This window comes from Apiospora aurea (genome assembly GCF_038362705.1).
Source record: "Apiospora aurea strain CBS 24483 chromosome Unknown utg000007l_segment0_segment0, whole genome shotgun sequence".
NCBI lineage: Eukaryota > Fungi > Ascomycota > Sordariomycetes > Amphisphaeriales > Apiosporaceae > Apiospora > Apiospora aurea.
In genome coordinates, this window is record NW_027117394.1 from 807,858 (window position 1) to 819,857 (window position 12,000).

Sequence of the window (12,000 nt, forward strand, 5' to 3'; positions counted from 1 at the left end):
CATCAACCGACCATGGCCGACTTCAAGTTGTCCGCACAGCTTGTTGGACACGAAAGCGATGTAAGTTTGCTCAGGCTTGTGCACTGTCGCACCGACTTGCCTTATCTCCCAGAACCAGGCTTCGTATGCGAATCGTCCCGCTAATACATTGGTTTGTCCAGGTTCGTGACTTGGTGTTTCCCACGTCCGATCTAGTCCTTTCGGCCTCGAGAGACCACACTGTCAGGGCATGGCGACGCTCCCCCACGAATCCTCCCTCCTACGAACCTACCATCGTAAACCAGATTCACGAATATGTCAACTCGGTCACATTCGTACCCCCGTCATCGGAATACCCGGAAGGACTGGTTGTCTCTGGTGGCAAGGATCCCTGCTTAGATGTCCGGAAGCCCACAGCCACCTTGTCAGACAATGCCGAACGTCTCCTCCCAGGCCATGCGAACAACGTGTGCTCCTTAGCTGTTGCACCTAACGGCGAATACATTGTCTCGGGAAGTTGGGATCATACTGCCCGGGTTTGGAGCACCAAGAAGTGGGAGTCGGAAGTTACACTGGGTGGGCACGAGGGTGCGGTATGGGATGTATTGGCCCTGAGCGAAGCCATCGTCGTAACGGGATGCGCCGACAAGAACATCCGACTCTACGATTTACGGCAAGCAACAGCCGGTCAAGCCGCCCCTCGTTCCACAATCGTCACACCCGATGTCGTGCGCGGCTTGTGTCAAGTTCCTTCTGGTCACCCTAGCGGCGCCGAGATTGCCAGCTCCCACAATGACGGCATCATCCGACTATGGAAGCTGAGTGGTCAACAAGTGGGTGAGCTTCGTGGCCATGACAGCTTCGTATACCGTTTGGCCACTTTGCCCACAGGGGAGATTGTGAGCGCTGCCGAGGACCGAACCGTCCGAGTTTGGGATGGGTTCGATTGCGTGCAGACCATTACACATCCAGCCATTTCTGTCTGGACCGTTGCGGTTTGCCCCGAGAGTGGCGATCTTGTGACTGGCACAAGTGATGGTGTCGCTCGCGTATTCACGAGAAGCGCCGACCGTGTTGCCGGTGCAGAGGTGATCCAGATGTTTGAGGAGGCCGTCAGGACATCATCTATACCACAACAACAGATGGGTGATATCAATAAGGAGAAGCTCCCAGGACCAGAGTTTCTGCAATCGAGATCCGGCACCAAGGAAGGCCAAGTTCAGATGATCCGGGAGGCCAATGGATCAATCACTGCACACACTTGGTCCATGGGTGCCCAAAGCTGGGTGAACGTTGGCACCGTGGTGGACTCAGCTTCTAGCTCTGGCAGAAAATCCGAGTACCAAGGCAAGATGTATGACTTTGTGTTTGATGTAGCCATCGAGGAGGGCCAACCATCGCTCAAATTGCCTTACAATCTTTCGGATAACCCTTTCGAGGCGGCCACCAAGTTCATCAACGACAACGAGCTTTCCCTAAACTACCTTGACCAAGTTGCGCAATTCATCACCCAGAACACCCAAGGCGCCACGATTGGGGAGTCTGGTGGTGGTGGTCCGGATCCAATGGGAACCGAATCACGGTATCGACCTGGTGAGGGTGCAGCCTCGACCGGAGGCAGATACTTGCCACAAAAGGAGTACCTGGATATCACAAGCGCCAAGTATGAACGTAAGTTGGCAATGTTGTGTTTATGGAAAACTACATGCACTAACCTTCACCAGCAATCTTCAAGAAGATCCTTACCATCAACTCCAACCTTGTTTCCGCCGGCCGAAAGGACTTTTCTTTGAACCCTTCAGCTCAGACTTCACTTGATACCATTCGCAAGTCCCTCGAGTCCAACAAACCCGTTGCCAACGAGGATGCCGTAGAGCTCCTTGTTATGATGTGCACCCAGTGGGACTATGCTGACCGACTGGCGCCTCTCGACGTGCTTCGCTGCACAGCACCCTCGCCTGTGGTTGCTACTTACAACAAACCAGGTTTAGGCAGCGTGATCGAGATCGCCGGAGCTGCTGCCCTGGACGGTGTCCCAGCTGGGAGCCAGCCGAATGAGAACTGCGCGATGATGGCTTTCCGTACGGTTGCCAACCTCTTCGCCACCTCTGAAGGCCGCAAGCTGCTAGCTTCTGAATCGCCCCGCGTGGCTGACTTGATGGAGCGTGTTCTGGGTATCAAGGGCGGCCAGGCCATTGGTCCGCACAACCGAAACATGCAACTCGCCCTCAGCACCATGATTATGAACTACGCGGTCATGGCGGTCAAGCAGACTGGTAGCGTGCCCAAGGAGGTCCAGCGGCGATTCATGTCGGGACTCTCACAGATTCTGCGGGACCAGGCAGATGGCGAGGTTCTATTCCGGGCCGCTGTTGCTGCTGGCACATTTGTCACTGTCGTCGGCAAGGAGGACGCCAAGGAACTGAGCTCTGCCGTTGCCATGGCGAAGGACCGCAGCTCGGATCCAAGAGTGAAGGATGCGGCAGCAGAGTGCATCATGTTGCTCCAGTGAGCAACTGCCCGGAGTCGATGGTGAAATAGGCGCAAAGGCTGCCATTCTCTCGATGAATTTTACGGTACATAATTTCACGGCGCTCATGAGACCGGAAGCTGCGTCATCAATTCACAACTAGTTTAGTCTAGGAGGTCGAACAATTCGGAGCTTCTTTCATGGAAGCAGTTCCTCGAGTTTTGCTAGATAGACTCGATTCAATCATGAGATGAATGATGAGACATTTGCAGCCTCCAACATACAACTCCATTGGCTTCACGCCAACATCTGGCCTGCTTCAATGCTTCATTGCTTCGCTGAATCCCATAGGCGATATGGACCGCACATGCCCACAGATTCCGGATGGTGAAACGAACATGCCGACGCCTACAGTTTGGAAACGTCATAGAAGCACAATATGAGAATGTGATGGCCTATTACCGTGACCTTGTTTCGGGATTCTGACGGGACTTGACTTCTTACATACATATATCCACTGCCACGAGATCCGCTTGGTTCCGAATCCAATCCAGAGAAAGGGGCCCCGCACCTGTCTTCCTTAGTGGCCCCGTTAACCAGTCTCCTAAGGAGGCCGAGTGGATGAGACTTGCTGACATATGCAGGAACGATTGTCGCCTGATGTGCGTGCGGCGCACTGCATCCGTGGTGGTGGTGGTGGTGGTCTTTTTCCGGGCGGCTGCTGAGACCGTCAACGGCGGCCTCCGAGTGGCGGGGTTGGTGAAGACACATGGTTGATGGAGTGGTGAAATTTTGAAGCTGAACTTGAAGGAGGGTCATCGTGGAAAAGGGGGCTTGAAAGTTGCGTGGGCTGACATGCTATGCCAACAGGATCTCTAGATCATTCTACATCGTGACTGCATGGACTCGTGGCTTGAAAATGTGACATAAGAAGTGTCTCAAATATTCATAATGCAGGCATGAATATGGAAACAAGGTGCGAGATTTGAACTCTCGGTTCTTTCATTTTGGTTCTTGTAAACGATAGATGGTAGTCTTGGATCTCTTCTGGGTCTCAAGAACCGCTAGAATGAATCTGACACTCGAAATAACCACCCAATAACCCACGGTATCGGTTCCGGAACGCCGCTGCAGATGCCACAATATACATAGCTTCCTCCCTTGAAGGAGGTTGCAGATTCGTAGTTTGGTATATGATAAAAAGAAAAGAAAACGCCCGTTCGCTATTTGCGGTTCTCCCAGCTCAATTCGCCGATTGAGTCTAGATCAGGAGCCAAAACGCCCCCAGGAACAGGGGCACGTAGCCCATCCAGGCGCCCCCGCTGGCCCGTATCGAGTTGAGGACGGCCGCGGCGCTCGTCGTCGTCGCGTTCACGATGGCGCCGACTTCTTTGGTCGTGATGGTGTAGATGTCGCTGAAGCCGAGGTCGGTGCTGTTGAAGCAGTTGGTCTCGTTGACGTGGCCGATGCGCGGGTCGCCGGGCGCGGCGAAGGTGATGTCGACGCACTATCATCGCAACCGAGTCAGTATATATGATCTTCATCTTCCTTGTTGCAGTGGTAGCGGTGGTGGTAAAGCTTACCGAGTACAGCGCCGCCCCATGCTGCGCCAGCTCCACGACCTGGATCGTCGCGTTGTCGCCGGGGTTCATGACCGTGTTGGCCGGCAGCGGGACCTGCGGCAGGCAGACGGTGCCCGGGTAGGGGCCCTTGGAGGGGCCGAGGAGGCCGAACGGCGGCACCATGGTGAAGGACATGTTCTTGGGCCCGTTGTCCGGGCCGTCGGTGCCGAAGCCGAGGTTGATGTAGATGGTGGCCTTGTCGTGGCCCTGGAACCAGCCGGGCTGGAAGGCGATGGCGCCGCCGAGCGTCGGCCAGAAGGTGCGGTTGCGGGTGGTGCCCATGCCGCCGCCTTGGATAAAACGTTAGCACTTCTTCGCGATATATAGGGAGCGGATGAACGGCGCACGGCAAGTGAGCGCGTCATGCTGGACTACACTTACAAGGATACATCCATTGCATGCCGAATGGGAATGTGTCGTTCTCAATCAGGTTGTTGCCTCTCCATCCCGGATATGTGAGGATCACATGTGCCGCTGCCAATGTTGACAAGAGCAGTGTCGTAAATACTGAGGCAAGCATTTTGTGATGTGTGGTGTCGCAATGGCGACGTTAAATAAGACTATTGCTTGGAGGGATGGCTGTAAGCCGGGGCGCCACTGTAGGGTTGCGCAGTCGTCGAAGCTATCGCCTTGTTTATGGCAGTCCTTATTCCTCTTAAGGTGTCCGAGAGAAGTCGATCGAGCAAATACGATGAGAAAAAAGCAGTAGACGTTTCTTTAAAAGAGCCAAGCCTCTGAAGATGTGCCGCGACGTTCTATTGGAGCAGTATATTAATGATAAGGAGCTAGGTCGCCGAAGAGTTTGCGTATAAGAAATATGGAGGAAGAAGTAAAGGTCTGACTGGAAAGCAGGCCGCGAGCGAACACAGCCCATCGTTAGATATTAAAAGCGAGGCAAGTACTTTTGGCCCCAACAGCCAGCGACCAACCAACCAACCAACCGGTGCTGGCTTCGCATAGGCAATTTTCCCGTGAGAAAGCAACCTGCATCCCCAATCTCAAAGGGCTGCGAGGACTGGACGGGGATTGGACATGATCCCCGCCCGCATAGCTCGATAGGGTCCGAACATGGCCAGGGTTAAACAAGGGCAAGCGGCATTGCGATCCCTGGAGCAGCCAGTCAAGAGGGCTGGTACCAGTGGTCGGCCTGCAGAGAGGTGGCAGACAACGGGTCCTTCCCATGTCGATGATCGGGGGGACCAATAGCATGGGCGCTTACAATAGCCAAGCGACGCGCTGAGGTGAGGTGCTGAGGGCGCTGATTGGCTCGCTGTTTGCCTGCCACTACTAGCCAATGGACGTTGCATGAGGGGCTGACCTCCGGAAGGGCGACTGCGAACTGTGAGTGGCAGAAGTGGCCAAGGACGGGTTGAATTGTGTGCCATTTCTGCGGTGGGACGAGGCAAACATAAGCGCCGAGAAGTCACGTTTGCGAACCGTGCCCGCCAATCCCAGCCCGCCATCTGGGGGAACGGCTTGACGGGTCAGCGCAGCGTTGCAGACTGCGTCGAGGGCGTCCCACACACAAAAAGCTGTCTGGCTATGGGGTCCTATTTTTGGCCACCTCCAAGGCGGCCATCAGTTCGCGATTCGAGGTGTGCAACCATCTCCAGCCCGGCCTAATGCGAAGAGAACACTCCCAATTAGTACCGGATCCAGGGGCCAGCTTGCATGTTTATTAGATGGGACGACATGCCACCCTGCTTGCCTACTGCGGTTGCTGCTGGTCGCATCGTCTCGGCATGCGCATGGCATGTTCGGATGCAGCTCCATGCGAGAGAGAACCAACTGCTCGGTCGTCACACGCAGCAAGCAAGTGACAAGGCGACTAATTCTTTCTTCTCCTGCGGTTGCCGGTAGACGAGCGGACGTACAGACGAGGGCGATGCGACTGCACACTCGTGCAATCATCATCCATTCGGCGGTGTCGCTCGATGCAACTTGAGACCCCCCGAAAGCTATGTGGTCAGCAGCAGTAGCTCCAGCACACACCCCACCATCTCGAAAAGCAATCTGAAGGAGCCGAGTGCATCGCAAGAAGCAACCTTCTATGTAGCCTTGTGCCTTCTCGGCTGTTAGGCGGCACAGCATCATGCCCCAAAATAAATATTGCCCATGGCAAGCAAGGATCGTCGAATGTACACTGCTTCTCAATTGGGAGTCTGGATTGACAGAACCAGGCTGAGATCTATCGAGGGCGATCAGAGATGCAAGTGATCGCCATATTGACATTTGCCTAGGAACTGCTTGATGCAGTTGATAATAGCAATTTTCACCGGCTGCAAGTTTGAATGTTCATCAGTGGCAGATCTGGTGGAGGCTGACGCACGCATGCGGGCGTGAGGCCCATACACTGAAACCGAAATTCAATGTCGGAAAATTGACGGGCTCGGTTCCGACCCCAGCTTAGGTAAACTTTTCACAGCGATGCACCACAGTTAGCTCAAAGTGGTTCAATTCACCATTGCACTCCAAGGCATAGAGGCGTCGAGTGACTGTTTTCATCATGGAGTCTCCTGAAGAGAAAGAATCTTGGACCTATGTTGCCACCAAAAAGCGTCGCTCGGGAGCCCGTCGAAAGCCGAATGCGCATGCACCACCAGCTGCCAAGATTGCTGACCATGCCCCTCAACCAACAGCCAGAGACTCCTACCTAACAGTTGCCGAGATTACGACGGACCACCAACGGATCAAGGAGCAATGGCTGAACTCATCGTGCTGCCGCGACTTGAAGAAGCTCGTCACTTCCAGATTGGCCGATCTTGTCCCCTCTACGGCAGTTTGCTTGGGCATTGGAAGTTTTGATCCGCCAGATGGATCTTGGCAAGTCAAACGTCGCACTCATGCGCAGCTTGCCGCGTTCCAGACGCTGGTAGAACTGTTCAATGAGCGCGCATCTGAGCCGATCCGCTGCATATTCCAGGAGCCCTATTTCACCCCGGCAGATAAGGAGTTTCTCGAGGGTATGACCTACGAGATAGTAGATTCGCCTAATGGCTACAAATCTGTTGACGAAGACACGTTTCTGTATGGGATCCACCTGTATAAGGAGACATATGCGGACGCCATCGCCAACCATATCCCCGCCATCTTCATTGGCACCGGGTGGGATACATGGGAAGGGTAAGTTCTTGTCGACCATCGTGCAAGTGCGCTATGGCTAACAGGAGCCAGATGCGCCAATCCCGAGTCTTTTGACTGGACAAGGATCGAAGAGCTCGATCGACTGTGCGACAAGGTCAACTTCCCCAAGGATGAGGACTTCTACCCTGCTTTTAGTAGCACCGTCATTCATTGGCGAAAAGGGTCAAATGAGCCAGTTGTCGCCGACGTAGAATCAGCCTTGGAACGGCTTACGCTCTCTGGGACGTGACATCACTAGCATTTGCATCTTGCTACTGATGCTATTAGGTATCATTGGCAATTTGGGCTTCCCCGAAGCTCAGGTCAAATACCTGGCTGAAATCGTCCCAGTCCCAAGTTATATCATCGACAGCACCGCCTGGCCAGACCACGTCCCGGAAGCTTGCATCACCCATACTCCCCGTGGGCATTTCTGTCGTCTCCATCGCTACGGAGTTCACTGCTGGCGCACTTTCCAACGGCGGCATCCTTGTAACCTGTGGAGAGCTGAACACCGGCATCTCTCTGCTCGGGAACTTACTGTTCACAGTGGTCATTTCATTCGAGTAAGCGGCACTGCTTCTGCTGAAGTCGGACTTGGACTGCCCTGCTTGGACAGCAGCACTGATCTGATCTGTCAGCGATTTGAGCACCCTTTGGAGCTTCCGGTCCGTGTGGTGTCTCTCATAAAGCTGTTCGGCAAAATCAACTGCATTATGCATCAACTGCAAATAGGTCGTCAGTCTCGTCTGAGCAGCTCATCGGTCGTAGCTGATGACTTACGTTGAGGTCCGAGTGCGCTAGCCTGGAACCAGGATGGGTGAGTAGGTGAACTGCCAAGACGTATACCGCATGCAGCGGGGTTGCCAGCGTCGACAGGGCCGGGGTCGTGCCAAGCTCATGGCCATCAATGAGGAGTTTGATTACGGTCCGCGCGGAATTGGCAGCGGCTGTCTGACCATTTTGGATAACGGAGCTCCAAGGCTGACCGGCAGCATACCTTTCGACTGCTATCCGTATTGCTTCGTTGCTGATCAGAAAGCTGTTGCGGGATAACAGCATCAAGCTAGATGAAGATAGTGTAAGTAAGACTGTCATGCCAATCGGTACGGGGATCATTACTTACGCATTATTGTAGTGCATGGAGATAAATGATGCCAAAGGAAACTCGTCACGACTGCATATCAGATCTGACCTGGGTCTTAGTCTTTCTGGCACACTGTCGGCCCATTGCATCAACAAGTGTACTGTCTCGCCCGTCAATCTTATCTTATCGCGAATGATGCCTTCGATATTGCGTTGAGAGGACCTCTCCTCTCGTATCCGGCATCTGATCCCAGCCTCGTTGATCTGTGAAAGAAGCCGGGCGAAGCTGGTAAGTATGCGAAACGACCAAGCACTCTGGGGATTTGGAGGGAAAGTCGGCTCCATCTGGTTGCAGTCGGCGTCCCGGATGAACGACGGTCGACCGAACTCGAACGCGAATAGCTTCTCGAAGGAGAAGATGCTCCACCATGTCCGGCGCTTTTTCTCTTCGCTCTCTTCGTCTACCGGACTCGGGTCTTTCCGACTAGGTGTCCGCCTCCGGTGGATGCCCATGGACTGCGCCATCGAAATGCACAAAGTGGTGACGTGCCAGGACGACGAGATCTGATCGCGCTGCCGGAGCGCAATGGCCAACATCAAGGCACATTGGACAGCCTCCAGCGACCTGACCGAGAGTACATGCCCAAGCATCGTTTGACAGTAATTGTCATACTGTGTCGCCAGGTCGGGATCCAAGCCGGCCTCGCCACCGATGGAGCCGAGGACGATGACCAATTGGACTTGTAGGATTGATACGACATCTCCGAGATGGGATACTACTGGTGGCCCTGACTTGATGGCAGATTCTATGAGCCCCTGGATTCGCTGAAACTCCAAAATTGGGAATGTTTTGTTGATGGTACTGAAGTAAGACTGGAGTGCAGTGTGGCATACGTCTGGCCTAGGTAGTGAGGGCGGTGCCAATGACAGGGCGATCGGCGCCGCCTTCTCCTTACCTGACTCCGCGTCGGAGTTGGCTCCGATCTGCCGAGGGATTCCGAGTCGGTAGAAAGCCAAATCCAGCCAACCGGTGAACATGTCCAGTGTGTTGCTCCCTCTCAAGCGAGGCAACAGAGGCAATAAACCACCATAGCGACCAGATGCGTCCTCTGCAGGCGGGTCTATGGACTCGGTCCCGGCGTTGGCATCGGCAGCTGTAGCAGACACCGGAGTTAAGTGGTCTGTGTCCGTCGAGTATTTCGACAGGGCTGAGCTCAGCCTCCGCGACTTAGACCGGCCTGGCTGGGAATACGGGAGGTATCCACCACCTCCCAATCCATCCTCCAAGTCGGTCGACTCATCGACAAATACGACGGGACTCTGCCGAGGCGAACCCGCCGTCCGTCGCTCCACGTCGGCGCCGGGCCGGCGTTTGTCTGTGGTTATGCATTTGACTCCGGCTACCAGGCAGGAGTGGCACGACGGCTTGCGTTCACCGCAGCGGGTCTTCCGCTCGCGGCAGTAATTGCAAGCGAAATTAAGGCGCTTCCGCTTTTTAGGCTTTGGTATTGTTGTTGTGGCTGTTACTGCTGTTGCTGTTGTCTTGTCATTGCTATTGGTTTCCATCGTCTCTCTGCCTCTGCTTGACGACCCGCACTTCTCTGTCCAGCGGTTCGGTTGGTCGGGCGCTTCAGCTCAGTCGTACGATGGACTCGACAGCAATGGGTGCATAACGTACGATGATTCCGCGGAGTCTCGCGGGCTCCCTCTGCATATACATATACCGTGCCCAGGCAAGCCAATTGGTGTGTATGCCACCGGATCCCGAGGTAGTAGTGAGTGAGCGACTCGGCTTTTCTTCGCTAGAGCAGCAAAAAGTGACGACCCGGAAGCGCGTGTGCGACTCAAGTCTCGAGTCTCCCCCACTAACGGGCCCCTGGTTCCTCAGTGTCTCAGTGCATCTTCCGGGTGTTTTGTGGAGGCGGGGCTTTCGTTCGCAAGGGAGGACGGAATGTGGAGGGGGATTGCGCTGCGACTGACGGGCAACACAACGCCAGTTATGCGATCTGTTTTATGTTCGGCTCGAATAAGCGTTCTACATAGGGGAGATCCATGGACTAGGTGGATCTGTGATTCCAAATGCCAACATGCGACATCTGAGTCAACCAGGGTTTCCATCCGATGGTTTTTGGATGGCTAAAAATAGGTTTAAATCAGACAAGCTTCCTGGCATGATGACTTCTTCAATCAGAACTAATATGATCTACATACGTAACTATATGCCCACAGGCAGCGCCATCACATCCGTGACCAAGTAGGTAATGTATCCCTTGCCACATAACTCATCTCACTCAGCAGCTACTGTCTACGTCGTCGCCGCCGCAATATACGGTATCCCCGTCAACTTGAACCCCCTCTCCGTCAACCTGACCGGCCGCGTCGGCGAATTGTCCGCACTATACGGACACGTCGTCCCATCCTGCCGCTTGAGCGGCGCGTTGTGGTCGCGCACATGCACCGCGTTCGGCCAGTGCGTCGTGCCCAGCGTCTGCTCGAACGCGGCCTTCTTACGTACCAGGTCCGCCTGCGACGCGTCCGCGGCGGGCATGTAGCACGTGTACATCGCGAAGCGCGCCCGGTCGCCTTGGGGACTGAGGTTGTAGTGCGGGGTCCGCGAGTCCCAGACTAGCAGGTCGCCGGGCTCGCACTCGAACTTGACCCATTCGCACTTCCCCTGGCCGTCTCGCTGGCCTTCGAGCCACTTGAGGCCGGCCTCGGAGAAGCCGTACCATTCCGGCGTCCAGCGGAAGACGGGGTCCTTTTCGTGCGCGGCGAACTCGCGGTGGAACTTTTCCGATACCAAGTGCGCGCCGCGGCACACTATCAGGCCGCCGTCGTCGGGCCCGTTGGGGAGGAGGTTCACGATGCCCTGCAGGCAGCGGAACCCGGGCCGGGCCGGGTCCTGGTCCTGGTGCGGCCAGGGCCGGTTGGCCGGCAGGTCCTTGCGGCCCGGCAGCGCCATGTTGACGGCGTCGAACGAGACGAGCAGGTCGTCGGTGTCGAAGACCTGGGCGAAGGCGTCGACCACGCCGGGCTCTTGCCGAATGGACCACGCGAAGTCCTCGTGGTTGACGCCGTAGCCGGAGCACATGCCCTTCTCGTTGATGACGGGGGAGGTGGGGCTCGGTGTAGGTGGACGGGTCGTCGCGGCGGAAGCCGAGGCCGCGCCCGCCGTTCTTGAAGGTCTCGAGGTAGGTCCACATGGACTCGGCGTAGGACTCGGCGCGGGCGCGGGGGACGGCGCCTTTAACAACAGCATAGCCATCGCGCAGGATGTCGTCGCGGAAGTCGCCGAACTTCTGATCAGGACGGGCAAAGAGCTTGTTCGGGCCCGAGGGTTTGGGGACGAGGTTGCCGCTGCCGGGTTTCGCCTCCGGGGGAGGTGTTGGGAGGGGATCGATGGCCATGGTTGGGTTTGTGCAGATAGTCTTCTTGTTTGGCTTCAATCAGTAGCTATTTTAAAATTGACTCAAATGATTATTTCTACGTAAATACAGGGGTCGAAGTGAAGTCTACCTAGTCTCTTATATCGTGCTTTCAGTTTTCTATCACCCATTGATAGAGGCAATCGCCACTGGCGGTTTCCAAAGGACCTTCCGAAGCCGCGCGGATGTCGGAGGTGTCGCTGATAAACCCCAACTCCCCAATCCAGAGGGCCACGCATACTGGCCAGGCAGCGCAGGGGATCTACCTTGTGTGGAGGGATGGCAGGCATCGGAT

At 55.4% G+C, this 12,000-nt stretch overlaps 5 protein-coding genes across 5 annotated transcripts; 2 read left to right on the top strand and 3 right to left on the bottom strand.

Moving 5' to 3' along the window:
* Positions 1 to 12: 12 nt before the first annotated feature.
* Positions 13 to 2,491, top strand: PG986_010537 (uncharacterized protein; the record flags this gene model as incomplete). The annotated part of the gene is made up of 3 exons (XM_066846759.1): positions 13 to 60; positions 162 to 1,650; positions 1,704 to 2,491. The coding sequence occupies 3 exons, from the start codon at positions 13 to 15 to the stop codon at positions 2,489 to 2,491; spliced, it is 2,325 nt and encodes a 774-aa protein (XP_066696250.1).
* Positions 2,492 to 3,710: 1,219 nt separating this feature from the next.
* On the bottom strand, positions 3,711 to 4,591 carry PG986_010538 (uncharacterized protein; the record flags this gene model as incomplete). The annotated part of the gene is made up of 3 exons (XM_066846760.1): positions 3,711 to 3,956; positions 4,033 to 4,361; positions 4,453 to 4,591. The coding sequence occupies 3 exons, from the start codon at positions 4,589 to 4,591 to the stop codon at positions 3,711 to 3,713; spliced, it is 714 nt and encodes a 237-aa protein (XP_066696251.1).
* Positions 4,592 to 6,577: 1,986 nt separating this feature from the next.
* On the top strand, positions 6,578 to 7,444 carry PG986_010539 (uncharacterized protein; the record flags this gene model as incomplete). Its single annotated transcript, XM_066846761.1, has 2 exons — positions 6,578 to 7,194; positions 7,246 to 7,444. The coding sequence occupies 2 exons, from the start codon at positions 6,578 to 6,580 to the stop codon at positions 7,442 to 7,444; spliced, it is 816 nt and encodes a 271-aa protein (XP_066696252.1).
* Positions 7,445 to 7,478: 34 nt separating this feature from the next.
* On the bottom strand, positions 7,479 to 9,846 carry PG986_010540 (oleate-activated transcription factor 1; the record flags this gene model as incomplete). The annotated part of the gene is made up of 3 exons (XM_066846762.1): positions 7,479 to 7,919; positions 7,978 to 8,260; positions 8,321 to 9,846. 3 exons carry the CDS (start codon positions 9,844 to 9,846, stop codon positions 7,479 to 7,481), a joined length of 2,250 nt encoding a protein of 749 aa, XP_066696253.1.
* Positions 9,847 to 10,585: 739 nt separating this feature from the next.
* Positions 10,586 to 11,687, bottom strand: PG986_010541 (uncharacterized protein; the record flags this gene model as incomplete). The annotated part of the gene is given in 2 exon segments (XM_066846763.1): positions 10,586 to 11,402; positions 11,419 to 11,687. 2 exon segments carry the CDS (start codon positions 11,685 to 11,687, stop codon positions 10,586 to 10,588), a joined length of 1,086 nt encoding a protein of 361 aa, XP_066696254.1.
* Positions 11,688 to 12,000: the final 313 nt, after the last annotated feature.